The sequence below is a fragment of the Phaethon aethereus genome, assembly GCF_964289735.1.
Source record: "Phaethon aethereus genome assembly, chromosome: 26".
Classification (NCBI taxonomy): domain Eukaryota; kingdom Metazoa; phylum Chordata; class Aves; order Phaethontiformes; family Phaethontidae; genus Phaethon; species Phaethon aethereus.
This window is the reverse complement of record NC_138602.1, coordinates 181,955-209,449: the sequence shown is the minus strand read 5'-3', so window position 1 is coordinate 209,449 and position 27,495 is coordinate 181,955. Positions and strand designations below refer to the sequence as shown.

At 48.2% G+C, this 27,495-nt stretch overlaps 1 protein-coding gene across 1 annotated transcript; it reads right to left on the bottom strand.

Moving 5' to 3' along the window:
* Nucleotides 1-15: 15 nt before the first annotated feature.
* TMPRSS9 (transmembrane serine protease 9) lies at nt 16-14,231 on the bottom strand (the record flags this gene model as incomplete). Its single annotated transcript, XM_082011051.1, has 19 exons — nt 16-177; nt 624-760; nt 1,305-1,570; nt 1,898-2,069; nt 2,715-2,831; nt 2,924-3,284; nt 3,592-3,728; nt 4,431-4,702; nt 6,184-6,355; nt 7,181-7,499; nt 8,718-8,854; nt 9,032-9,306; nt 9,568-9,739; nt 10,317-10,430; nt 10,771-10,812; nt 11,962-12,140; nt 12,565-12,632; nt 13,097-13,224; nt 14,108-14,231. The coding sequence occupies 19 exons, from the start codon at nt 14,229-14,231 to the stop codon at nt 16-18; spliced, it is 3,354 nt and encodes a 1,117-aa protein (XP_081867177.1).
* Between the last annotated feature and the right edge of the window lie 13,264 nt (nt 14,232-27,495).

Here is a 27,495-nt window from a genome sequence, read left to right as displayed (position 1 = left end):
GGGTGAAATGCAGCTTCAGAGCTTGAGGTTCTGCGCAATCCAGCCCTGGACAGCTGTGACTTTGGTGTAGACACCAGGGAAATAAGGCCTGGCACAGCCATAGCCCCAGCTTGTGATTCCTGCTAGAAACCACTTCCCTGAGGGTTCTTTACATGCCAGTGGCCCACCTGCATCACCCTGCAGAGAGAGGAAAAGGGTCTTGTATCAAGTCAAAAAGGCAGCCCAGCCCCCCAGCTGTGAGATATTCTTTCTCTCTGGGACATAGGAGCATTTGCCGTCCTGTTCCCCACCTCCCCAGGAGCCTGATTCCAAGCTGGAGGATTGCTCAGTGATGTATGGACAATCTAAGGTTGGCGTTCTGGAACACGGCTCCATGGTATTCCTGTGTTCTCTTGCTTGGCATTACATCTCTGCATGTTTCCCTGACCTGTCACAGGTTGGTGGCGCAAGCACAACGAGGTGTATGCAGGATGGACTTGGATAATGGAAACAGCCAGTCGAGATGGATGGACAGACAGAGGGCTGAGCTAGGGGAGGCAGGGCAAGGCCCTCCTGAGATAGCCCGGGGACTTTGGACAAGTTTGCTCTGTCCCAGCTGCAGCATTTGCTGCTCTCACACTCACTGAACAACTGTCGACGGTGCCCTGTGGGAAACCAGCACACACCATCCTGCTGCTGATCTGGACAGGGTAGAACTTTTTGCAGGCCTGGTCTCCAATCATGTGCACTGCTGCTTTTTGCAGATGCTTTGACATGACACCTGAGGAGACAAGTATCACTGTTAGCTTAGTGCAGAGCACGTGAGAAGCAGCAAGCATGTGTAGGAGTGGGGTCTATGTGACTATGCTTGCTCGCCAAAGGGAGACACCTGCACTGGGAAAGTGAATCAGGCCTGGCTCCTTCCCAGCAGAGCAAGCACAGGAAGGTCCCTTTGGTGTGTAGCTTGTCAGGCAGCTCAGATGACCAGATAGAAATGGTATCAAGGTGGTCCTTATACTGCAGGAGCACAGCTGGAACAGCTGCTACAGGGATGGGGAGCGCAGTGGCTGGCATGTAGAAAGCTTGGGAAGGCTGCAAGAGGGCAGAGGTGTACAAAATGGAAGAGTGCATTGCATGGCGGCTGGAGAGGAGATTGTAGTGGCAATTGACACCAGGCCTTGCCCAGGTTGGTATCCCCTGCAGGGTCTGGCCTGGCGTAGGGAGTGCTTGGGGCAGTGGAGTAGGAATCATAGATGTTCGGGCTCATAGGGTAGGCGGCATTAGCTTGGCTATCATAGATGTGAGTGAGCCCTCTTAGCCAGTACCTCCTTCCTTTGTGGAGCCCCAGCCTGTGATGAAGCATCTGTCTCCTTCATGGAAGATGTGTGAATTGTCTGGGAGACATATAGGTTTGATGGTGTTGCTGAACCTGACAGGCATGTTCAGCTCTAGCAGTGCCACATCATAGTCCAGGCTGTAGATGTTGTAAAAAGGGTGCTTGTAGATACGGAATATTTTCTCCATTTTGCCATCGATGCCACTCAGGAAGGGTGTTCCTAGAAAGGCCACCCACATTTCAGGGTCACTGTAACTGCAGAAAGACAGCAAACCTGGCTGTTAGGAGCATGGTGACGCAACAAGGACCGTTCCTCCACTTGTGGGGCTGGGATGTGCTATGGCCACACCTTGTGAGGCCAGGACCCTTGTCTCCATCACACTGTGGACATACCCGGGCTTTGTTCCACTCATTCCTCTTCACACTTACCTGCAGGGGCGCATCTGTAATAGGGAGAGTGTGCTTCCAGTGGGGCACAGCATCCCAGCCATGGTACTGGACTGCGAGGAAGGGGAAGGGCAGGTGGGCTGATGGGAATGAGGCCAAGAGCCAGCTGGCTTCACTAGCCCATCTCAGACTTACATATCAAAGCAGTGAGCTGCAGAGAGCAGCCACCGGTCAGCAATGAGGACAGCCCCACACTTGTGCTCCTTCCGCCGAAGCCAGAGACTGACTTGCCAAGGCCATTCCCCCTGAGCCGCAGTGCTGCCACCCACGATCTTGCTGAAGGCCAGAGCAGTTGTTAAGCCACAGTCTGGGACAGAAGAAGAGGCACCGTGGTTTTAAGTAACTATCAGTGAAAGGGATATTTGCCCTCCTTCCATAGCCCGTGTCGTGGGGCAGCCTTCTGGGGATACATACGCAGGGTGGTAGTGATGAATTTCATTCACTCATCTGAGGCAAGACTTGGCAGACATGGTACGGTTTGGGAGCTTTTACTTGTTATCACAGATCCCACCTTCCAGGGATGTGGACGTGAGGAGGGGCCATTTGGATGGACTGGCTGAGCTGTCACACATCAAGGAATGTGCAGTTCAAGGAGAAGTCCCAGGGATGACAAGACATCTTCTGTGCTGCCACATTGTGCAGAGATGTCTTGCCAGCTTGTACTAGCAGACTGACTGGCCAGTGTGTCCTGGGAAATGGGTACTAATGTTTATAGTATAGGAGGAGAGGCCACATTGCCTGGCAGAAAGTTTGGACCCTGTTCATCCAGCTTTATCTTGTTACAGGCTCTGGCAGACCAAGTAGGATCTGGACCACAAGGGGCTGGCCCAGGCCCCTAGTGTACAATGTGGGGCCCAAGACAGCCCATGTGAAGTTGGTGGGTTACACTGGGGAGTTTGGGTAATGTAGAATAAGGCTGGGCAGCAGTTGCAGGCTGCAAAGCAGTACTCACCGCAGTTGCGCTCGTCAAAGCCGTTGCTGCAGTCAACAATGCCATCACATTTGGGATTTTCTTTTCCAATGCAGACCTTGCTGGAACACTTAAAGGTGAGGCTGGTACAAGGCACCACTGGAAGGCAGTAACCCATGGCCTGTCAGTACCCTCTGTGCTGGGGTTGGAGGTTCCTACCAACATGTCAATAAACCTGTCATCAATTTTACCTGGGGTTTGGGTGGGCTTGGAAGGTTCAGTGGTTTTCAGGGCTGTGGAGGTTTCTTTCATGGTTGTGGTCATCTTCATCCCCATGGTGGTTCTGTTGATTGGACTTGCAGCTGTTGTGCGGGGCTGGTGGGTGAAGATGGCGCTAGTAGAAGTTCTAGTGATGGCTGAACTGGAAGGGCTGCCTGTGCCAGGGCTGGGCAACTGTGAGATGGTATCCAGGATCCAGTCTTTGAGTTTGGTAATTCTGGAGTACACACCAGGTTTTGTAGCCTGCGCACAACCAATTCCCCAACTCACGATGCCAGCCAGATAAAACACTCCCGGGGTCACCTCACAGGCCAAGGGTCCACCTGAATCTCCCTGAGGAAGAAGCAAGGCAATGGCTGGTCAGCCCAGTCTCCCTAAGAGAGGTCTACATGGTGCTGCCCCTCAGCCACACTGGGAGGACCTAGCTAGCCCCAAACTCTTCTTTCTCCAGCCCCACAGGGCTGTCTGCTGCCATGTGGTGTGTGTGCAAGACACGAATGTGCAGAGACTGAAACTTTTTTGAGCTAAGGTACATATGGATTACAGCCTGGCCACAGCAGCTCAGTAAATATTTCCCAAGGATGTGCTGAGGCTGTGAGTTATCCCAGCTTTCTGGAGTAGAGAAATCCCAGACTCTTACCTGGCATGAGTCTATCTTCCCCTCCAGGAAGCCAGCACAGATCATGCTGTCAGTGAGGGAGAAGTTGTAGAGGAAGTTGCAGGTCTTCTGGTCTATGATGCCCACAGAGGCTTTCTGCAGGATCTCAGGCTTGGTGACTGCACGAGAACCATGGGATTAGTGACTGCAGCAGAGGGAAGTGGGAGCTAATGGCTTTTAGACTGACCCAACACATATTTCAGGAAAACAGGCTCTAATCCCACACAGTCCTATATGAGCTACTCTCTCAGCAGCCCTGCAGCTTCTGGCTCACCCCAGGGTGCAGTTTCATACCTGTGCAAAGGATATTGCATACAGGCAGCAAGTTTCTGTTGTTTTGACAGCTTGTGGGCCCCTGGTCAACTGTTAGAGGGACAGTAGGGCTTCTTTGGTAGCACACATGCCACCCTCAGACCTTCTATCTGCAATGGGATCTTTGCCTTTTCTAATTGCTTGAAACATCTTTGGTTGCTGAGGTTGGCATACTGTCCTGCCAGAGCTACAGGAGGCCACTGAGGCAGTGCCCCACTCTTGCTTAACATGGGAGAACTGCTGAGGTGAGCCCAGCAGGTTTCTCCTGGTTCCTGCCAAGCTGCTTTCTCCATTTGTTTGCTGGTGGCTCTTAAATAACTGTGGTTTAAGGTAGTGCTCTGTGTGCCCCTATTCTCACTTATTCTTTTGTTTCTCAGTTCCTGACTGTCCCTGTTACTGTCCCCTGTCCTGTATGCTCCCAGGACTGTCTGGGTCACAGTGGCATAGGCTTTGCTGCTGAGCCTGCCACTGCTACGGAGCAAATCAACTGGTAATGCATCATTGCTTACCGTTCCCTTCTTGGAGGTTACCCCACCCAGAAATTATGCATTTCTTGCCAACAGGAAACTTCTGCACAGCAAGTGGGAGACAGATGGGCTGGATGTATTTGTTGAAGAGAAGAGGTCTTGCCAGCTCAAGTAAAGCCACATCAAAGTCCAGGATAATAGGGTTGAACAGGGGATGCTGGATCACTCTTGTTACATTGACTTTCACTGCATTCCCATCTGTTCCATTTAGTGATGTTGTGCCCACGTAGGCTTTGATCTCTTCTGGATTTGTCCTGCAAATACATAATCCTAAACATGCATGCTCACACACATACGCCTAGCGTGAATTCTGACATTTAAACTGCAGACAACTTTAAATGATCAGGGTTTGAAACCTTACTTTACCAAAGCAGAGCCCAGCACACAGAAGAGCAGCTCTGCTAAATCAGGCCCAAAGAACTGTTTCCAGCAGTGGCACATGTTGGATGTCTCCTGAAGAGCAGTTAAGCATGTAGTAATCCTCTCCTTACCTCCAGAAATTTGTGATTTCAGGAGTGTTCTGGCACACAGATGGTGTCTCTGTATTCAGTAGGTCTTGATGGATTTTTGGGTTTTATTTTAATTTTTCTAGAGTTGTGTTTTATTCCTCTTTTTTTTAAACCCATGTGGATTTTAAACATTCAGTTTAATGACATTTATGAAGAACTGCTTCCTTTTGCTTGTTTTCCACCTGCTCTTGGTGGTTGTTTGATATCCTAGAAAAACAGTAAGAAGGTATTCCCCAAACACTTTGTCTCTATGCTTCGCAATTGTATAGTCCCTTTCACACACTCCCTTCCCACCTAGTTGTCTCTTTTCCCAAGTCTAGCCTGATCTATTTTGTCATGCTTGTTATGGATGCTGTTCCGCACCCAGCTCATCCTTGTGTCTTGTGTTAGCCTTTTTACAATATGTTATTCTAGCACTGAATGCAATATTTGAGTATTCGGTATGCTGTGGATTACCAGCAACATACTGGTAATCTCATCTCAGTTGTTTTTCTAACAATTACTAGCATTCACTTGCTCTTTAATTGCCACTGCCCACAGAACTGCTGTTCTCATGGCAATATCCACAGTATTTTTGACCTCTTTTTTTCTGAATGGTAAAGCTGATGGAGACCCATCATCATCTGCAGAGAGATAGCACTGCCTTTTTGCTATGTGCCTCAGTTCACACTTGCCTACCTTGCTTTTCACTTGCTGCTTTATTGACCAGCGTAAGGTTTTCTTGAAACTTTTCATAGTTAGTCCCTCACCTTTTCTGCCTTCAGAATTTTTATTCTTGACAAACATTATTCTCTTGCTACTCATTTCTTTAGTTTATTTATAAATCTGGGCTTGGGCTCTTGCTGTTTTACAGAACTATGCAGGATTGAACTGACCACATGTTTCTATTTATTTCCTATATTACAGCCAATTTTTAAAGTTAAATTTCTTGAAGAAACTCTCTTGTGGCACCTGTCCTTTCCCATGCCTGTTAAATGTGTTGTCCTTGCTCCCTGCCCAGGCTACTTTAACCTTTCCCTGCCTCATCCCAGCCTCTCCACAAAACTCCTTTTACTATGAATCTCTAGCTATAACAAAAATTAATGTCCAATGTGTGTTCTTGTTTTTCTGCAGTGACTCCAGTGCCACAGCTATGGGTTTGGCTACACAGCTGCATAGAGCTGCACAGCTCTGTGCCGCTGGGTAGGCATGCTGGAACAGCAGTGCTAGCAGGGATGCTCTCTTACTCATTGAAGCAGTGAGCTGCCGACAGCAGCCAGCGGTCCCCAATTATGGTGGCTCCACAGAAATGCCTTGAGTCTTCTTTCAGGCTGACTTGCCATGGGATCTCTCCTCTGGAAGCATCTGTTCCTCCCACAATCTTGCTGGATTTAGAGAACCCGGGTCGTCCTCCACACTCTGAACAAAAGCCAAAGCATGACTTGTGAGTACTCCTAGCAGAAGACCAGCAAGGAGAGACTTTTGTTCTTCCTGACCAGTAAGTCTGAGCAGGGTCAGGTCAGGGCTGAAGTGTGAGGCATCTGCCCAAGCTCTGCCTGCTGATCATGGCAGTCCCTGATGGTGGCTGTGCACAGCCATACACAGGCTTTCACCCTAACTGCTGTTCTGCATCTTGCTCTCAGCAAGTCTTTAATCCTGTGCCTTTCTCAAAGGCAGAATAACCAGCAGCTCTGTGCCTCTTTGCCTTGCCATTCCAGACAAAAAGTTAATCCTAAATTTAGAAAAATACCCTACACCTGTATCTCCCTGCAGAGGTGCTGGGAAGGCTCCTTGGAGCTGACAGGTCACCCCATAGACACCTCCCCTTCAGGGACAAGATGCATGGCTGCTGTGAAATTGCAGCCATCAACTTTGAACTGCTGGGAGATCCTTAGGTAGCAAACAAAAATGAGTGGTTGACAGGTAAAACAGTGTCAGATGCTGCTGTGCCTTAGTACCTTGTCCTGGCCCTGCTGGAGCAAACCAGTTAGACAAAGGACAAAAATACATATTCAGTTGCATAAGCAAAAGAACCCATGAAACTCATCTGCACAGGTACTGAGTGATTTTGCCAGGCTGCTCTGGGCTGAGCTGGGGCAGCAGATAGTGTCACTTGTGCCTTGGCCCTTAGCACTTAGGCAAGAATTGTATGGGTCACCCTACTGAAGGTCATTTCACCTCAGCGGAAGAACAAACCTGACATTTGGACCTGACGAGGTGCACCCACCCTGTGTGTGCTCATACCTTGTGGTCTCGATGCAGTCACTGGCTTGCTGGCAGCTGGGGCTGGTGAAATGGTGGGGATTGCTCTGGTGGTGGTGGTGTTGAGCTCATCAGAGCTGACCACGTTACTATTAGTACTGGAGTGTACTGGAGGGACAGTATGGGCTATGGAGGTGGGGAAGGCAGAAATAGCATCCAAGATCCAGTCTCTGAGCTTGGTAACACGTGTGTAAACCCCAGGACGCCTGGCTTCAGCACATCCAATTCCCCAACTCACAATTCCTGCCAGGAAAAACTTGCCAGATGGTTCTTCGCAAACCAGAGGCCCACCAGAGTCACCCTGCAAGAGAAGCCAGACAGTGAGCTCTCCATGGCCACCCTCAGCATACCTCTGCTAGACTGTCTCTCTGTCCCTGTGTGTCCCAGCTCACCTCTGCTTATTTGCACCAGCCTAGTGATGAGTGAATCATCTCCTGTGCTGGCCTTTGTGTGCTCCTCTGTGTGAACACACTGTCCTGCTATTAAGCAGTAGCCTTGTGCCCTTGATATGCCAAGAGCACAAGGACATCCACCATAAAATCTAGGGTAAGCATTTCTACTGGTTTAATCATCTGTTGCTGTTCTTAAAGGTTAAGCCCAGCAGCCCCTAAACAGCCAGATGATGGGTGTTCGTTGCACGATATGCAACCCAGGGAGACCATGCTAACCTTTGCATTATGTTTTCTTGGTTTGGCCTATGGTTCCCTGCTGAATTCTTTGGTACTGTGGAGCCATACGAGTGTCACTGATGTAGGACATGTGGTGTCTGTGAAGCTGGCAGCACCTTCTGGGGGTTGGATTGCTCTAGGTGAATAATGAGTAATTGGATGAGTCATGTTTATCATCCAACCTTGAATCTTTTATTCTTGGGCTGCTTCGCTGGTGTTTGTGCTATATTTGGTGCAGAAAATTGAAGTGAAGTGCTTCTACCAGAGAAGTGCAGTTTTGCTCAGCTGGTGGCTGTGGGTGTGAAGGGCTGTGCGAAACCACAGGGACAGCCATGGAAATCACAGTCCACCAACACAACACAGATCAACACAGTCCTTATCTCCCCACAGATTGTGAAAGGCAGGATTTTCTCCAGCTGACCACTTGCAAATCCAGACTGGATAAAGGCTAACTAGGGAAAACACCAAGTTGTTCACCAAAAACTGTTGTGTATGTTTTAGTTTCTACTGCTGCCCTTTGCCACTTGGGTTTTGATCTGAGGACCTGACAGCTACATTGGTAGCACCAGCCCTGATGACAGCTGTGGAAGTAGAGAAAAATAGTTAACTAGCCAAAAGAGCCCCTTAAACAGCACTGCTCTGCTCTAAGCACTAGAGAAAATATCCTCATTTTTGTCTTCTGCAGTCCCTGATACGTGCTTCAGTCCAAGGCATGGCCTCAAACCTTGGGAGGAAACTGTGACTACAGACAGATCCTGATCCTGCTTTTTAGAAGTGCTGCTTGGTGCATACTGGGAGGGAGGAAAAGACTCATGCAGGGAGGTGTGCCAGCTTCCCTGGGCAAAGTTTACCTGGCAGGAGTCGATTTTCCCCTCTAGGTAGCCAGCACACAGCATCCTGTCTGTGAGGACATGGCTGTAGAGGCTGGAGCACAGTGTCTGATCCAGCAGCTCCACTGTTGCTTTCTGCAGGAACTCAGGTTTCACCACTAAACAAGAAAGATGTGACTGTCAGCTCACCGCAGGGAGCCTTGCATGGGACCAGCTCCCCATGTTACAGCTCAGTCTGGCTGTCCAGAGCATAGCCTGAGTTCCCTTCCATGGTGCCTCCTGCACCACTCATGCCCCACTCACACCTCATCTGCCACCTGCTGTGCTTTGCTTACAGAAATCCTCCTTGAGGTAGCCCCAGCCAGAGATAAGGCACTTCTTGCTGGTGGGGAAGTGATGCCCAGCGTCTGGCAGGCACACAGGCTGGATGTACTTAGTGAAGGCCACAGGTCTCTTCAGCTCCAGCATGGCCACATCATAGTCAGCTGTGTCAGCGTTGTAGGAGGGGTGCAGGATGATCCGCGCAATGCCCATTTTCACTGCACTGCTGTCCGAGCCTCTGAGGGAGGTGGTCCCTGTGTAAGCTGCCCACATGGCTGGGTCCTGAAACCTGGAAAAGAGACAGCCAGGACCGTGTGAGCCTGCAGCCACAGCATCGCCCTGCAAACCAGAGCCGCTTGGTGCAGGTGGTGCTGCCTCCTGCTCATTCTGCCAGCCGCTCTGGGACAGGAGGTCTCTGTGGTTTAATCTGGTAGAGGAAGGAAACCAGGCATGATGGGGCAGTGTGGTACAGCAGGAGCTTGGGCCGGAAGATGCAGCAGCTTTCGGAAACCTGGGAGGGCGGAGGGCAGGTAGCGTGGCTGGAGCTTACTCAGTAAAGCAGTGAGCGGCAGACACCAGCCACTTCTCTGTGAGGACTGCAGCACCGCAGAAGTGCTCATTGTTCTCTCGCAGGCTGACTTGCCATGGGAACTCCCCTCTGGATGCCTCTGAGCCTCCGACTATCCTGGTGGCAGTCTGCATGGCAGGGCGGCTCCCACAGTCTGAAAGTGGGGAGAGAGCCAGGGTGTCAGGATCCTGCCAGCTGTGCCCCAGTAAAGTGCTCTGGAGGGCAAGTGGGAAAAGCTCCTTCAGCTTTGCGCATGCTCCCAGCACATACTCAAGCAGCAGGACATTGCCAGGGATGTCACAGGGCAGACTTTAACCTGCAGGCTTGGAAAAGAGCACAGCAAAGCACTGGCCCATCATGGCAACCTCCTTGAAACTCTTCTAAAGCAAGAAATTCTGGAGAGAAATATCTCAGCTAGTTCACAAGCTCAGACATTGCCTTGTGATCTGCTCCCAGTAGCTCATGGGCATGTGGTGCCTGCCCAGCATGCCAGCCCACCAGGAAGGTGGGCCTTGTCATGACCCTTTACACTTGGTGGTGGGACCAAGGTGTTTCTAGGATACAATTCCCCTCATCCTGATGCAGACATCTACTATTGTCCTGACAAGCTGTGCCATGTCCTTGGCTCTCTTCAGTGCCCAGAAGCCCAGTGGTGTTACAGCTGTCAAGATCTGCAGCAGTGGGTTGTGGCCCGTCACCTCTGTCCAGGAGACCTGCTGCGAAAGACTCACCACAGCCCCTTTCATCAGAGGCATCAGCACAGTCTTTTTGGCCATCACATTCAGGGTTTTCTTTCCACACACACTGGATGTTGAGGCAAGTGAACGTGCCTCTAGGGCAGCTCCCTGGGGACAGCAAGGCTTGAGTCACTTGGGTCTTCTGCATCCCTCCCAGCAACTGTTCCCCGGCTTCCCCAGGGGCAACCACCACAGTGTCCTTGTTGCTCTGCTCCCTGGCAGTGCCAGTGTCCCTGTGGGATGGAGCTGTGAGCAGAGCTGCAGCTTTTGTTGAGCTTGCAGGGGGAAAGGGGTGCAGGGCCCTAGACCACCAGGTTATGAACAAGATGGGGCCCTAACACCTCATATCTACAGCCAGGCCACCAGTGAGGAGGAAGCTACAGGTCAGGCTGCAGAGCGCAGCCAAGGAAGTTGGGCTAGATGTCTGTTCCTGCTGCCTGGCTCTTACCTGATTTCAGTCCAGGTCTGTGGGGAGAAACCTCACTGGGACCTGTGACAAAGTGGAAGGAATGGGGATCAGTGAGGGCATCCCAGTCAGGGGCACAGGAGCTGCGTGCTGTTGTGGACTGTGCTGCTCCCAGGCCAGGGCTTCATCTTTTCCTCCTGCCTGGCACTTGCTTTCCCTGCCCCAGGGCCAGCAGCGAGCTCCTGGCGCAGTTCCCTTCCCCGGGCCGTCCTCAGCTGCTGCCCCGCGGGCACAGCGTGCAGGCCGGAGCAGCGCTCTGCAGCTGCAGGCAGCTGGGGTGATCCCAGGTGCAGGGAGAAATTCCCAAGCGCTGTGGCAGGGAGCTGCCTCCCAGGGGCAGGCTCCAAGGCTGAAGCTATGCAGGGCTGTTGCCTAAAGCCAAGGGGTGTCTGTGCACCCTCCATTTGGGCTGCAAAAGGCTCCCAAAGATCCAGGGATCCTGCCCATCGTTGCAGGGACTGCAGAGGGAGCTGCAGATGAACCCACACCTTCATGTTTTCCAGACACATGATTTTTTAAATTGGCTGGACCTGGAGTCCTATGGTCATCTGCAACTCCACAGTCACTGAAGGAAAGGAGACTTTCTAGTCAGGTGGTTTCAGAGAATAATTCAAATATGAGAAATATCTACCTAAGCAGGAATTATTGCTACAACTCTGAGGACTGCCTAAGGGTTGCTGTGCACTTGTAGGTGCAGACAACACAGCAATTAACCTCCTGAGGCTTGACCTCCTGACCCTCAGGCTGGTTCCAGGGCTGCAAGAAAAGCCAGAGAAGCTGCAATTTATGCTTTAGGCTCTGTTGTTGCTGCAGGCCCCCAAAGCTGCTCCTGCAGGTCAGAGAGCAGAGAACAGCATTAGCGTTGAAGGGAGACCTGGGGACTCCTCATGAATGTTTGTTCAGCAACCGCCAAGAGCTCAGCGTGTTACTGCTGCTGTTTTGTGAAGCTGGCAGCACCTGGGAGCCAGGCAAAGCATCTTTTGTTGGGTGCCTGGCAGAACCTCCATTTCTAACGCTGCTGGGCATGAAGCCTTGACAATATCCAACGCTAAAGCCCTGCAGCAGTTTGGCTGAGACACAGTTTGTGATTTTGCTGGTGTGACCTTTGGTGCTAGAAGCACCAGCACAGGCCACCTTGCTCTGGCTGCCCAGCAGTTTGTGGAAGGAGCATACCTGTAAGAGACGCTGAGGATATAGTCCCATAGGCAGCCAGCGAGAGACCCTGCTCCTGCAGGGCAGCTGCCAGCCCGTGTCTGAGAGCTTCCTCCTCCATGGTAGAGCTCAGGGGCTGGGAATCCTGGGGGGCGAAGTGGAGGCGGAAACGAACAATCACACTTGAGTTTCCACTCCTGCTGGAAGACAGAGGATTAATGGGTACATTGGCTCCACAGTCAGCACAAGGGACAGGCTCTTCTGCTAGCTGCCTACAGGGAACTCGAGGGAAACAAAACTAATTCCTGATAATTTAAGGCAGAAGTTTCTCTGGAGATGTGCTGTGGGTTGAAATGGTAATTTAAATTCTTTTTCTTTGGCACAAAGTTCAGCTTTGGTTGAACAAAGCCGTTTTCCTCTGCCTTTCTGACTGCATTTTCAAATGAAAGAATCCAGAACATTGATGCGATCCCAGAAGAAAATCCAGCCTTGACCAAAAAGCAGTTTTTCTGTGTACTATGTTTGAACAAGAATACAGGTGTCAGCTCACCTTCTTGGTGGAGCTTGTCAGAATGCCCTAAAACATGAGCTGCACAGTCTGCAGAGAGGGCTGCCTACACTCACCTGTAGCCCAGGATGGTGCAACCAGTGCAGCTCCAGTACAGCTGGGAGTCCTGGAAACTGGACAGAAACTGCAAAGCAAAGAATGGTGGTCACACACTTACCAGGCAGAAGACCCCAGGGAGATGGGACTAGATGATGCCTGGGAATTTGCAGGGAGCTGGAGCTAGCTGGAGAATCTTTTGTCTCTGCAGGCAGCAGGACCACCTAGGTCCAGGTCATTTGTAACCCTTTTCCCACCCTGGCTGAGGGCACGAGGCAGCACATCCCTTCTTTATGCCTTCCTATCACCTCTCTTTTGCAAGGAACAGGCCTGAGCACCCATTTCTCACTCCGTAAATGTCTCTTAGGACCCTGATGGGGCCTCTCAAAAGTGCAGCTCAGCCCTGCAGTGTACCCTGCTGATTTAAGAAATCCATGTTTTCCTCCTGCCCTTGACACCCAGATTCTGCTAAATGAGGACAGCTGAGCTGGGCCCTGGGGAACTGCCACAGTCTTTCCCAAGTCTTTTCCTGGCAAGCCCAGCTCAACTCACCAGCTTCTCAAGAGCAGGTGTCAGCACCCTGTAGTAGTCCGAGTTCTCCATCTGTAAGCTGCTGTTGAATGTGATTCCGTGCAGTTCCACTGTGTGCTCAAAGCTGGTCTCTCCCGTGGGATGACAGGCTGCCAGAGAGGGAAGGTGGCTGTCAGAGGCACAAAGGACACACGGAGGTTTGGGGCCATGGCTGGACCCTGCTTTCCTTGTTGTCCGCTTTGCAAACATGGGTCTCATCATGTAGTTTAGACCCCTCTGTTTTGAGCAGCTTGACTGTCCCTGACCGTCCCAGGCTGCCTTGGGGGTGTCCCATGGCCATGCTGGGCTACACCGCACACATGCAATAGGAGAAATTTGCACTGAACTAATTTGAACTTGAAAATGTTGGATTTTTGTCAAGCCTGAGACAAAAGTTCATGAACAGATGGGTGCAACCTGGCAGTGCAATCCCAGATTGGCCTCATCCTGGCATTAACAGGCTGGGGAAAGGCGTGCTGGGTACCAAAGCCAGTTTAGAAAGTGGTATTGTACAGTAGAGCTGTGCTGGTGGGATCTGTCAGTCATGTCAGGCTGGGGTCCACACCAGGGTGCTGGCCTGAGGTAGCATCTGGCCATGGGGCATCCCCTCTGATGGAGGGAGGTGGAGAGGCAAGGAGATGGTGGTCATATTCTGGAGTGGGACAGTAAAACAGGTAATGGTCAGTGGCTGCAAGAAGTTGTGATAGGAGATGGCTGGGCAGCGAGGTACAGAGACAGGAGATTTGGGAGTTGCAGGGAGAGATTAGCATATGTGTCATGCAACACTGAAGATAAAGTGCTTTAATGTCAGATATTCAGAACATGAGTCGACTACAGCCCTTGCAGTTTGTGTGTGTATGTGGAGTGAGTTGGCCACATTTTGTCCTCAGCAGAAGGCTATTGAGGATTTTTGCTATGAGGACTGTGAGCTGTGCAGACCATTTCTTTTTTGGAGCAGATAAACTGAAGGAATGTACCTGGCTGCACACTCACCCAGCAGGATCCCCAGGTAGAGGGCTGTCACGCTGCCCACCACAGCAGCAGCAACCGTTACTTTCCAGCAGCTGGCCCTCAGTCCCCTTCTCTGGGTGCCTAGCACTGGCTTTATCTGGTCCATGCTTTCTGAGCAGCTCTACAGATGGCCTCTGTAATTAAAAAGAAGAGGAGGAAAAGGACAAGACTGGGCATGCCAGCTATGCTTAGCCCAGGAGCTCCAACCAGTGCATTAGCATAAGAAGTAAAAGGATGGACACACACTGCATCCCCTGAATGTGCCTCATGCTGCTGTCACGAGATTTTACTAATACATCCAGGTTGTAGGACCTGAACACATCAACCATGGTGTCCCCTCCCTGCCTGGTCCGCCTCCCCTTTCTTCCTAGGAGGCCACCACTGAGCATGGCCTTATCCATTGTGAGTATGAACCAGCCTGATGCCTCCATCTTTGCGCTCTGCACAGGTGCTTTTGGTGACACAAGCTCTGGGTGAGCATTGAACCAGTGTCCCAGCATCACAGACCCTGCCTCGGGGTCCAACCAGGCCAGCACACGGTAGCTGCTCTTCAGCAGGCAGTCCCCCAGGCTTGATTTAGCAGCAAGGTTTCAAAATCCTACTGCCTATGATGCCAGGGTGAACTGGTACATCAGCTCATAGCAAGGGGTGAGTATGGACTGAGCTTGGCATCTTGGATAGCTCTTTCTGCCTCAGACATCACCCCTAGTATCCTAAACCCTCAGACATCACCCCTAGATCCTAAACCAACCAGTGTCACTAGCAGCTTTGTTGCTGCTCAAGGAGTCATGGAGATGCAGTAGCAGGTGGAACCGTTAAGTTGGAAAGTACGACATTTATCTCAGAGTAATCTTACAGGCCTGCAAATAACAAGACTAGACTGGAGTCACATGCTTAAATATGAAACTCTGCAGTCTGAATAGAGTCAGAATGGATCTAGCTAAGGAGAGGGGCCTGCCTGGGGCTCTGGCTAGTAAATGTACCAAAGCTGATTGGTATTGAAAACCTCAAGAATATGGTACTCCAAATGTGATCTCAAAAGTGACAAAAATAGGGCACTTATCTTGTTTTTCTGTCTGCACTCTTGCTAGGTAGGAATGAAACAGCCTGGGATATCCTGCTTTACGGACAGTCATTTGATCAGCCGTACTTCAGCCATGTTAGTTTTTGCACGAAGCCTAAGGAGACGAGAAGGGGCACTGATTTCATCTGGCCCTAAAATGTATTAAATTACTGGATTGATATTCCTCCCTCACAGGTAGGAAGAAGACACATAACTCTTCCCTTCAGACTGGCACACAAAAGTCTATCTAAGATAATTTGATTGGTCAGAGTGTAAATACATGGAAGTCCAGCCTTCTTGGCCAGAGGTCCAGATTTCCTCGGCTTCAGAGTGAGTTTTTTGAAGACTCAACCTCTAGCTGCTGGGAAATTTCAGATTTACAGGTCACAGCAGGAGAATCTTGGCAAGGCAAATTAATCTCTCAAACTTGCTCTGCCTAGATATCGACAGCTTCAAGAATATAAAACCCACTCAGGTTTTCTTTCCTCAGTCTCAAGGTCTGTGCTGCCAAGGAACATCTCACCTGGCCAATTCTGCACCGGCTACTTCCTACCCGTTCAGAAGATGCTGTGAGTGGTTGGGCTGCAGCAGCGGCTACTTACTGATGCTGTAAAACAGGCTGTGACTTCAGCAAACAGGGAACCTGCAGTAACTGCCTTTTCTAATGCATTAGCAATGAAAGAGAAAAAGGGCAGAAAGGGACCCAGGACACAGGGAGCAGCAGCACTGTTTCAGAAGAGCTTTTCAGTGTTTTCCAAGAGGCGTCAGCAGCTCTTTAAACTGAAGCTTCTAGATAACAGATTTTAAAAGGTCACTTTGTGAGGCAACAGAGAGAAAGAGGAGAGGAAGGGAGAATCTGTCCAAGATGCCTCCTTTTTTCTAACAGACCTCCAAATATTCCTTTTCAGCTGTAACTGAGCCTGGCAGAGATAGGCACTTCGGGCCCCTGTGTTTTGCTAACAATGTCACCGTTTGACAATTCAGCTCTGGCTAAGAGGAGATAGGTAGGAAACGTTTTTTCCAGTGGTCCCTGTGACCTAAATACATACAGATGAGCAATGCCTCCTCCACTCTTTCAATAGTTTTGGAGTTACAGGCTCTCTTGCAGTATGCTGAACGTGGAAGCTCAAAAATCTAGTCCCGATATGCCGACAAGTGCAACAGTCGTCTTTCAACCAACAGACTTTAAAGGTAGGACAATTGCATCTGACAAAAAAATTATTGTCACAGACAAAATTGTCTGGTTGTTTTGACAATACAAGTGAGATTGAACTAATCTTGGCTGCACATAAAAAGTCATACTACAATAAAAGATACTGTAGACCCCAGAAAGAAGTTCATATTATTGATTGCACTGGCATTTTAACTGAAAAAAATATGTAAAGTATATAAAGACAGAGAAGTCTTCTACTTCCCAAAACAATCAAAACTTTTCTTTGCTCTCCCTTTTAGCATAAGGGAAGTTTATTTTCTTTTGGTGTGAGTGGTGCAAGTTAAAAAAGAATTAAAAATTTAAAAAGACATGTAAATGGAAAGCATACCTTGCAAGAGCAAAATAGAGATTGGATTTTTTTTTTAGTGACAGAAGATAAGGACCATCTATAAATACATAATGGAAATGAGTAGCAAGGAGCTATATATGTTGAAAAACATCGTTGCATAAAATCAGATGAGTGAAAAGTAAATTTTTTTGGTGCAGACAGAAATTAGGAGTATGAACAGTCATACACTCATGCTCCTCCTCAACAGAGGAGCATGAGTTTCCAGTGGGAATGTTGAGAAAATTATAAATTGTGAGTGGTTATAAAATATGATGCCCCTGATAGCAGAGGGGAAACTCAGTGACCTAAGAGGGTCCTTACAGTCCTGTCTTAGTGGGGTTTCTTCTCACTTCTCATTTTAGCAGAGAAGGCATGTAAGGTGTGCTATAGATAAAGTCAACAAGAACTGCCCTGTGAAAATAACCATATCTGGCTGTCCCTAAGGATCTGCTGAGATTCCTGGGAGAAGGCCACCACCTCTGCTCTTCTGCTTCTTGGCCACTCAGGGTTTGTTTTCTCCATGGGAGTCTGGATTTTGCTCCAGGGCAGCCTTGAGTCATTCCTTGGAAGATATGTTTTTTTCTCAACTGGTTCAGATAGGGAAATTTCAAAACATAAAGTGGAATCATACAAGTATCCATTTATCCATGGTATTTCTTCTAATAAGCCAAACTGTCACTAACACCCACTCTCCTCATCCAGGAGGACAAGAATGTGTGCATGTGAACATGTGTGTGCACTCGTGCAGTGGGTTGGGGCACGTCATGTACAGGAGCAATGAGGGGACAAGGCAGGGCCACAGGAGGGAGATCCTGGGTGTCTGTCCATTGATTGGGCACAGATCACAGACTCCCCATGGCAGGGGCCTCTGCTTCAGTCTGGTGAGTCTCATGGCATGCACACCTGTAAGACTGGCCCAGAGCACACAACTGTTCAGCACAAATCATGGTGGTTCCAAGAAACTGGCTTCTTGCAAAATGTGACAGCCTCTGAGGCTGAAGTGTGGTGGTGACCTCCCAGCACTGTGCTGACAGCTACCCAGCAAAAGGACTTGTTTTTCCTTCATTTACCTCCACAGTCCCTGGCCTCTTGTCTTCCACTACTCAGTATTTATCTTCTTTTGCCTCTGCTGTATCTTTCCCTTATGTTTCCCCTCCTGAGGCCTTTCCTTCCACTTTCCCGGCCCTCTCCAGCTCTTCAACACTTAGTCTCTCCCTCTTCAGCACAGGAATGCTCACTCCCCTATCTCACACTGCTTTGACCCAGGCTCCCTACTGCTCTTCTTCAGCTTCTCCTGTTCCCAGCCAGCCCCTGTCAGCAGCCCTCCGACACAAGCCAAGCCTCACCTCTGATCTGTTGATCAGAGGAAAGAAACAGGGAAAGAAACAGTGGTTACTGTGTCTTCAAAAGTCAACTTCATTTACAGATAAAAAATGTGAGAAAACCCTAATGTCTCCAGACAGCAGAGTCCAGGCTGCTCTGGAGTCTTTGTGCTGCATTTCTATATTCTATCATTTTTGGATGGTTTTCTCCAACACCATCATTATAAAGGGCGGCTGATATGCTGCAGCCATTTGAATAACCAAGTGTTAATAAAACATTTTCTTTGTCCCACATTAGGTTGGTACCTGTACCATTACAGGGTAGTCTGGCTCTCAGCACAGCAATACAGAGCCTTCAGACACAAGGGTTGCAAAACTGTCTCATGGTCTAAGGTCATGCCTGTAAGTCTTCATCCAAACAGAGGCTTTGCGAAATGATGACATTGGTATGAAAAATATGTGACTTGCTTGAGGGAGACAACAAGATCAGCAGCAAATCCACTTGAAACCTCAGGAAGGGATGACCATTTGGTCAAAGGTGAGTGAAGAACTAATGATTTTATCACTGAGAGAAGTCTTGTGGCGCTTCAGAGGAAGAATACAGCAAAAGCAAAAATCCTTCTCTAGAAGGAGAAAGCCCAAAATGAAAAATTAGACTCCAATGTGCCTCACTTGGTGGGTTCACCATTCAAAATCACAGGCACCAGAACAACAAACCACATCTGTGCCACAAATCCATGAGCTTGAGCAGAAGAGAGAGGATGGTCACTTGGGGTAAGTGAAAGCAGAAACATGACCAAAAGAGATGAAGAGATGTGGGTGTGCAAACAGGTCTGCTGGCAGAGCCTGGTGGTGAGAACAGCGAAATCCAAATATCTCAGTTAAAATGGGGTCAAGCCTTGTGATTTTTTCCTTACAGCTGGGAATGTAATTGTAGGCAAATGGGGCTCAGCAACTTGTGGCAGCAGCCACTGGTAGAAGGCAGAATATTTTCCTAGGGGAGTGGATTTATAACCAGAGGTATCTGTTGGGTGGTGGTGCAGTGCAAGGACGCATCGCTCTGGAGAGGCCAAGAACCATGTGCCAGTTCCCCCTTATGGCTCAAGGGCACCTCAGGGCTGCACCATGAGTGGGCCTCCAGAGAAGGAAGGGAGTGTTGGAATAAAACTGTTGCTTCTTGGTGAGCCCATATGTGTTCACTTAAATCTTCTGCTGAGATGATGATATGCCATGAAAAAAAGCCCATGCAGAAACAGCAGCCAGCTGGCAGAACACATAAAGAAAGGACAAGCTGCTCAGCATCACGCCAGCTGGGGCAGGCAGTACCTTTATGAGCAAAACCAAACCACCCACAGGTAGCTGATCAGCAGACACGGTCAAGCCAGATTTGTCTAACATGGCCTTTTTGTTTCATGTGGCATGAGCGTCTGCTGCCACCAGACTAGTTCCTTGAACCACCTAGCACTGTATTTCTTTAATCCTTTTGCTTTAACCCATCTCCAGCTTCTGCAACTGGACATGTAGAGCTGTGCATGTCCCCCACCTCTCTGTAGGTTAACATTTAGTGGGGTTGTGCTGCATTTGTCACCTAAGTGGCTGCAGACCCGGGGCTGAGGGCACCTCTTTTCTATTGAGGTAATTGAGCAAAGAGCCCCCAGCAACTGTCCACCTCCAGATCGCGAGCAGCCTGCAAGTGATCAAATCTGCTCTGGGTGTTGCCAATCCCTGCTGTTCAGTCTAGTAACGATCCTGAATGCCTGCTCACCTGCAGCACTCCTCTTGGAGGTGCGTCTGGTTCAGCTGTAGTCCTGCTCTCAGCAAGACCAGTGACACTGTGCAGGCCTTGTTTATTGTCCCTCTTGCACTTCAAATGTCTCTCAATTTACAAGTAAGAAGATCCTCTCTCTGCCTGCCAGCTCTGCAGTCTCAGCTGGAACGTGACAGACAGACTGAGCTCCCCATTGCTTGTATTATCACCAGTAACAAAGCAAAGGCTCTAACATCATTTCCACCTTGGAGACACTCAGCCTCGAGCTCTCCCTTTGGTAGCAGAGTACTGGGCATATTTGTACCTTCAATTACTTTTTAAACTTTTAGCCATGGATTACACAGTAAAATAAAGGCTGCCTTACTCCTCCTCGCCTATGCTGGCTTGACAACTCGGTACATAGTAAATACCGAATACACACGGGGAGTATCCAATAAGCAAAGAAGTGCCATTTTTGTCCAGTTACTTTTCACAACAGGAGCACTATATAATTTGATACTTTTCAGCTCATGAATGGCCAAGAAAAACTCACATGCTTAACTCATGGCATTTCCTTTAGTGACAACCACCCTCTTCCCTTGGACACTGTGTCTGGCCCAGTGTAAAGGCTGTGGGAGAAATCTTGGTCCCCATAAAGTTAGTGGACATACTGGGACCAGAGGTTCTTGAAGGAGCAGGGGCTAACACAGGTGTCTTCATTTTGCAGATAATCACATTTTATTCTTTATTACCAGCTTACATACATGAAAAACAATGTATAAATTACATTTTTTTGTACCTAGCTTCAGCCCTTATTACAGTTTGACAGGTAGGCATTAATGTTCATGGTTACAAAGCCCCTGTGCTACCCTGAAACCTATCTGCAAAACATGCTCCCTCAAAGGAAGAATTCACATAGAGAAACCAGCCAGTGATTAAAGATACCAGTCAAGCAAGGAGCTCACAGTGTCTGAGTCAATGGGATTTTTGTCATTGACTTCAGAGGCTGCAGACTTGTGTGCAGAGAACTCCACACATATCGATACGGGGTAGTGTCATCTGCTAAACTCAAGTGCTGAGGCTGTGTGACCATGTGCAGCTTTGCTCTTCCCCTCCTGCCTGAGGACATCATGCCCAAGCACAGACTGCTCAAAACCTGCACTGGCCTGTGCTGCCTTGCTTGGCACCTTCACCCACAGGGACCTCCCTTGAGCAGCATATGGGGGCATACGCCTGAAGTCTTTGCAGGGCAGCCTCACGGCTGGAAGACAAGTGAGTGCAAAGCAGCGTGACAGCACTCTCAAGCCCCTTCCTTCAACTGTGGGACCAAAGCACTATCCAGCTGCAGAAACCTCTTCCCACCCGAGCCAAGAAAGCCCGACACCTTGAAGGAAATAAAAAGGACTGTTAAGACGGAGCAGCAACTCACCTGCTTTGCTTTTCCCGTTGCCACCAAGGTGTTCTCCCCTCGAAACCTTCTCCCCCCGGAGCGGTGCCTCCCGTGAGCTCACCTCCTCCGGTGACTGCCCGCCGCACCGGCCGCGGGAGACGCTGGAGAGGAAGGTGGGAGGCGCACGGGGAGTTTGCATACCGAGCTTAAAGGCACAGGCTGAGAAGCAGAAACGATTCACCCTGAAAAGCAGGTTTGTTTCTTCACTGGACTTTGGGTTTAAGCACTTTTCTGTTTTTTTCCCCTAGCTGCCTGCGTTGGAATCTCGAGCAGAGCTGCCCCATCTCTGGCTTCTCCCCAGCCCGTAGAGTACAGTTTCTGCAGCTCACTGTACAACTCCCACTCACTTCAGTAGCGTTTCACCAGCAGGACAGAAAGCAAAATTGCTGCTTGAAGTGCTGGTGATTCATGCCAGCAGCACTGAATTCACCCCACTCACCAGAACTTGTCAGCTCCACACAGTAAAACCGCATGGACCATGGCTTTACCTAAAAGGATTTCAAAGACCATTTGCTTCATTCTGCTTCCCGGGAAAGCCTTTTAACTGAGGGCATAGAATGATTAATGGTTGTGTCTCCTAGTTCTCTTCCTGCAATACAACTGAGAAATGGAACTGGGACAGAAAATAACAGGTTATAGCAACTGATCAAAAATTGAGGTTTTCTCATCAGAACTCCATCCTGATATGTCAAGGATGGGCATCACACACTCTGCAGCACCATCTCAAGCCACATTTTCAGTGTAGATTTCCTTTTTTCATTTTCTTTTTCTGCACTGGGAAGAGACATTTCTTAGACCTGAAGGGAACAAAAGTATCTGTTGATTTCATTTCATTTAAAATCTTGATTTCAGAGATATAAACCTATCCAAATATAAGAGAATATAGGAACAATAGAAGAAATAATACTGGTACATAACTTTATGAGGAAATTTGAGAAGAAAACCTTTTTTTCCCAGAAAATCCAATTCTGCACTAGTGATTTTTATAAATATAGAAAACTGATGGTTATAAACCAGTTTCCCCCTCCTTTTCTTCCACAGAAATATTATAGAAATACTGAGTCACTTGTTAACTTGTTATTAAAGAAAGTTATTTGAACTTTGATGGAATTGTTTTCAGTGCATGGTAGCCACTGAACAGCTCTGTAACAGCCACAGCATTGTGTCCCTTTGCTAACCTCCATTCTAGGTAAGGTACAAAATAAATATATTCTTGATATGGACTTCTGGAGCTCTCTAAACCAACTTCTCACTTGAAATAGGACTATCGCCCTAATCACTGTAGTAGATACTGTGAATCTTTTTGCCGGCTTTAAAGAGCTACTGCCTATGGCTAACGTGACAGTAGTAAGTCAGAGTAGTAACAGAGGGCAGTAAGCAGGACAAAAGAAACCTCCTGAAGTGCAAGAAGACAGAAAAATTCTGCCCCTGGGATGGACTAACTCAATGCCAGGGAGTCCATGCAGTTCCTTAATGTCCTCTGCCTATACTAGTCCATCCCCATTGTTGGGAAGCAAACAGATCTAGGAAGAGGCACCAGGCCAAGGCTTGCTGCTCAGGTGGTGTTTCCTTGTATCCTCCAGGGAAAAGGGATTTCTCCTGCCCCACACAGAGGAAGATGTGGAACATTTGAATGGCTGAACTATATAACTGTGTACTAGCAGAGGACGCATACATACTCGACCATGATGAGGCTAAAGGCCGTAAGAACATTTGATAGATACCTGTGAAGGAACAATGGAAGGTCATTTGCCCTCCTGACTTTTTTTCCCTAAAGCATCTAAATTTTTTATGGAAACTTCTTATGCAAGAACTAGTGACTGTTCTGATCCTATGCATGCACCTAAAAATAAGATACAATAGTAGATTACTGCTTCTGCTCCACTGCAGTCAATGAGGCAAAAAATGAAAAAAGCAGTCCTTTAAAAATACCTGAGAAGATTGGAAGATTCCCCTGGGTGAGACCCAGGGGTTGTTTTGGACTTCCTCAGGAGCACCTGCTGGGAACAGGATGATTCCTAGGAGCAACTGGAGACCCATAGCATGCCTCTTCCCAAAGCTGCATCTCTTTCCAAGGAACGTTTCTACTGAGAGCAGTATGCAGAGGTGATCTAGAGAGTCAAGTCTATCTTGGAGATGATAAGAGAAGGGATGTGGAGTCTGACAAACCATGAATACAAAAGTTGAATTTAAACAGAAAAACCCAAGATCAACATTCAAAATACTGTATTTGCCTGAATACAGTACCCTCAAAAAGAAAAATACCACAGATTCATAGCTAATGTTATGCTTAAGCATAAGGCTAAAGAAATTCACAGCTTTGTATTTTCAATCATTGTCGCTACTTTTTTTATTCAAGTAACTTTCTTCCACCTCCTACTACACAATAGCACTGGGCCCGTGAATGCTGGAAGTCTGGGCTGCTGCACATCATTAAGGTGAGTGAAAAGGTCTCTCTTATTTGCTCTGTGTGATATACAATCTTAATTTCCTTCTAAAATAGAGAAAAAAAATTGGAATATGTGGTAAGAGCTATGGAACTTTTGACAAGTGAGCTGTGTCATAAAATATTTTGGGTTTAAAGGGACCTTTCAAGGCCATCTAGTCCAACCCCCCTGCAGTGAGCAGGGACATCTTCAACTACATCAGGTTGCTCAGAGCCCCATCCAACCTGACCTGGAATATTTCCAGGGACGGGGCATCGACCACCTCTCTGGGCGACCTGGGCCAGGTTGTGAAAAATTTCTTCCTTATATCTAGTCAAAATCTACCCTCTTTTAGTTTAAAACCATCACCCCTTGTCCTGTCGCTACAGGCCCTGCTAAAAAGTCTGTCCCCAGCTTTCTTACCAGCCCCCTTTAAGTACTGACAGGCTGCAATAATGTCGCCCTGGAGCCTTCTCCTCTCTGGGCTGAGCCCCCCCAGCTCTCCCAGCCTGTCCTCACTGCAGAGCTGTTCCAGCCCTTGGAGCATTGCTGGGGCCTCCTCTGGCCCCGCTCCAGCAGGTCCAGGTCTCTCCTGTGCTGAGGGCTCTAGAGCTGGATGCAGCACTGCAGGGGGGTCACACCAGAATGGAGCAGAGGGGCAGAATCCCCTCCCTTGACCTGCTGGCCACACTCCTTTTGATGCCGCCCAGGACACGGTTGGCCTTCTGGGCTGCAAGCACACATGGCTGGCTCATGTCCAGCTTTTCATCCACCTGTACCCCCAAGTCCTTCTCGGCAGGGCTGCTCTCCATCCCTTCATCCCCCAGCCTGTGCTGGTACTGGGGGTTGCCTCAACCTAGGTGCAGGACCCTGCACTTTGCCTTATAGAACCTCATGAGGTTCACAGGGGCCCATTCCTTGAGCTTGTCCAGGTCCCTGTGGATGGCATCCCATCCCTCAGGCGTGCCAACTGCACCACTCAGCTTGGAGTCATCTGCAAACTTGCTGAGGCTGCACTCAATCCCATTATGTCATTGACGAAGATATTAAAGACTACTGGTCGCAGTACAGACCCCTGAGGGACACCACTCGTCACCAGTGTCCATCTGGACATTGAGCCATTGACCACTACCCTCTGCGTGTGACCGTCCAACCAATTCCTCATCCACTGAACAGTCCACCCATCAAATCCATATCGCTCCAATTTAGGGAGAAGGATGTTGCGGGGGACCATGTCAAAGGCCTTAGAGAATTCCAGATAGACAACAGCGGTAGCTCTTCCCTCATCCACGGAGGTGGTCACGCCCTCATAGAAAGCCCCTAGGTTGGTCAGGCAGGACTTGGCCTTGATGAAGCCATGCTGGCTGTGTCAAATCACCTCTCTGCCCTGCATGTGCCTTAGCATAGCTTCTAGGAGGATCTCTTCCATGATCTTCCCGGGCACAGAGGTGTGGCTGATAGGTCAGTAGTTCCCAGGGTCCTCCTTGCATCCTCCCACTCTTTTAAAAAATGGGTGCAATGTTTCCCTTTTTCCAGTCTCCAGGGACTTTTCAAATATCATGGAGAATGGTTTGGCAACTACATCAGCCACCTGCTTCAGGACTCTGGGAAGCATCTTGTCAGGTCCCATAGACTTGTGCATGTTCAGGTTCCTCAGGTGGTCTCGAACCTGATCCTTTCTTTCAGTGGGAGGGACTTTGCTCCTCCAGTCCCTGTCTTGAGGTCCATCCACTTCAGAGGTGTGAGAAGAGAGCCTGCCAGTGAAGACTGAGGCACAGAAGTTGAGTACCTCAACCTTCTCCTCATCCATTATTACCAGCTGTGAGTGTGAAACTCAAGTGTGTCTTTTAGTTGTGGTATAGCTGGGGATCAAGGTTGTCCCTGTGTGCACTGCCACTGCAGCTAAGTCAAGTCCCTAGGTGGCCCTGGAACTCTTGGCTTAATCATCTGCACAGGTGAGATAATGAACTGACTTGAGACACCTGGCTTGAAACTTGGAAATTGAAAGTATTTGAGCAATTGATGCAGGAGCTCTCCAGGTGGGAATTTCAGTGTGTCCTGAAGACAACCTTCAGGCAGCACCTGTGCATAGGCTAATTCCTGTGCTTAAATGAGCCATCACCCTGGGCAGAGAATCCAGCCTTTCCTTCTAGAGACTCCCCAAGGGGGTTCTTGCTGCAAAACTGAGCAAGTTGTTACACAGATAAGATGCTTGCAAATAGTCAAGACAAACTGTTCCTGCAGATGCAGAAATGGTCACGTAGGACAGATCTTTAGTAAAAATGTAAGATAGTTGGGAGATGCTTTGAATGTAATTAAGATAATCAGTAGTGATAGATCATGCACGTCTGGTACTGGTGGTAGAACCATGGGGCAGCTCTACTGTAAACAGCAGTTTCAGATCTCATCTGACCCAGATGAAGACATGCTCCTGTTTGCATGATTTAATCCCCCATTACTCTGAATGTGAGTAATGTAATTACATTACAGTAATTCACATTGGTCTTGGCACAGAGTAATAATTTAGGTTTGTTTGTTGGTTTGGGTTTTTTTTTAATTTTTTTTTTTTTAAACAAATGCTCTGTCCATGTCTATGCAACAGATACAGTAATATAAAAGTCATACAACTTGTTCATTATGCTAATTTTGTTCTACGCATGTATGTTGAAATCTAGAATACTAGTTACTGTTTCACCAAATATAGGATGAGGTTTAGAATACCTTAGGATGAGCTTTGTGGCCAGACTATCTTAATATTGACTACCCTTAATTTAACACAAAACCAGTCTTTCTGGTTTTGAACCCTCGCTGTCTGAATGGAAGTAGCTGTCTCTTGACTCCCCAGCAACAGCCTGAACAAGAAGGCTGTCTTGCTGCAACTTTTTTTTTTTTTTAAAGCCAGGTAACACAGGAAATTTCTCATTTTTTTGTCTTCCCAGCTGTATTGCATTATCTGAGTGAAATACTGGGCATACCAAAAATGATGGACACAAACAGAGGGTGGAAATGTACCTGTTTTCAGACTGTACCATTCTCTGACACATCCATGACTTGCCTTGTAATTCAGTAGAAATTTACTATTTTTTAAAAAAGGGGACTGTTAGTAACCACCCTCCTTTCCAAGCAATAGTGCTACAACATGCAACAGATTAGTCAAAACTGATTGTATCAGTATGATCCCATCAGGGTTATAAAAGCAGGGGAAAGATGACCTCTGGGGACCGCTTCGGGATGTAAAACACTGTTTCTGGTATTCAGTCTTGCACATTAACAGAAAACATGAAAAAGCCCCAGGCAAGTTTTAAGAATTTCGCATGTAATCCAGCTCAAGACAGAAGCTGTGCACAGCAGTCTTTTAAATTACAAAAGACATTTTATCACATCCTGGTGCAAACAATAAGTAGTAAACAACTAGATTTCAAATGTAAAGGTGACATAAAATAGCAAAGTTCAGTTAAAAAATGAAGTACCTGTGTTTTACAGTTTTAGAAAATTTTTACAGTTTTAAACTAAGACAGGCTAAAGGAAAGTAAATTCCAGTATTTTTTAAAAGCAAAACAGAAGAAAAAACACCGCAATTTCAGTTGACCAGTCATTTTCAAGTTTGTTTTCTTTCACCATATCTATGTATGCCTGCAAGAGGCTTAATTACTCAGGCTTAATTCACTCTGCAGAAACCCTGGGGATATTTCTCATCTCTTAAGATTCTGTTCCCCACCACTGTTAATTTGAAATAGGGTTTTTCCCATGTTACATCACAGAAGGAAGCAGCAAATCTACATTTGGTCATTGGAAATGCTATGTATCACAATGTATTTCCA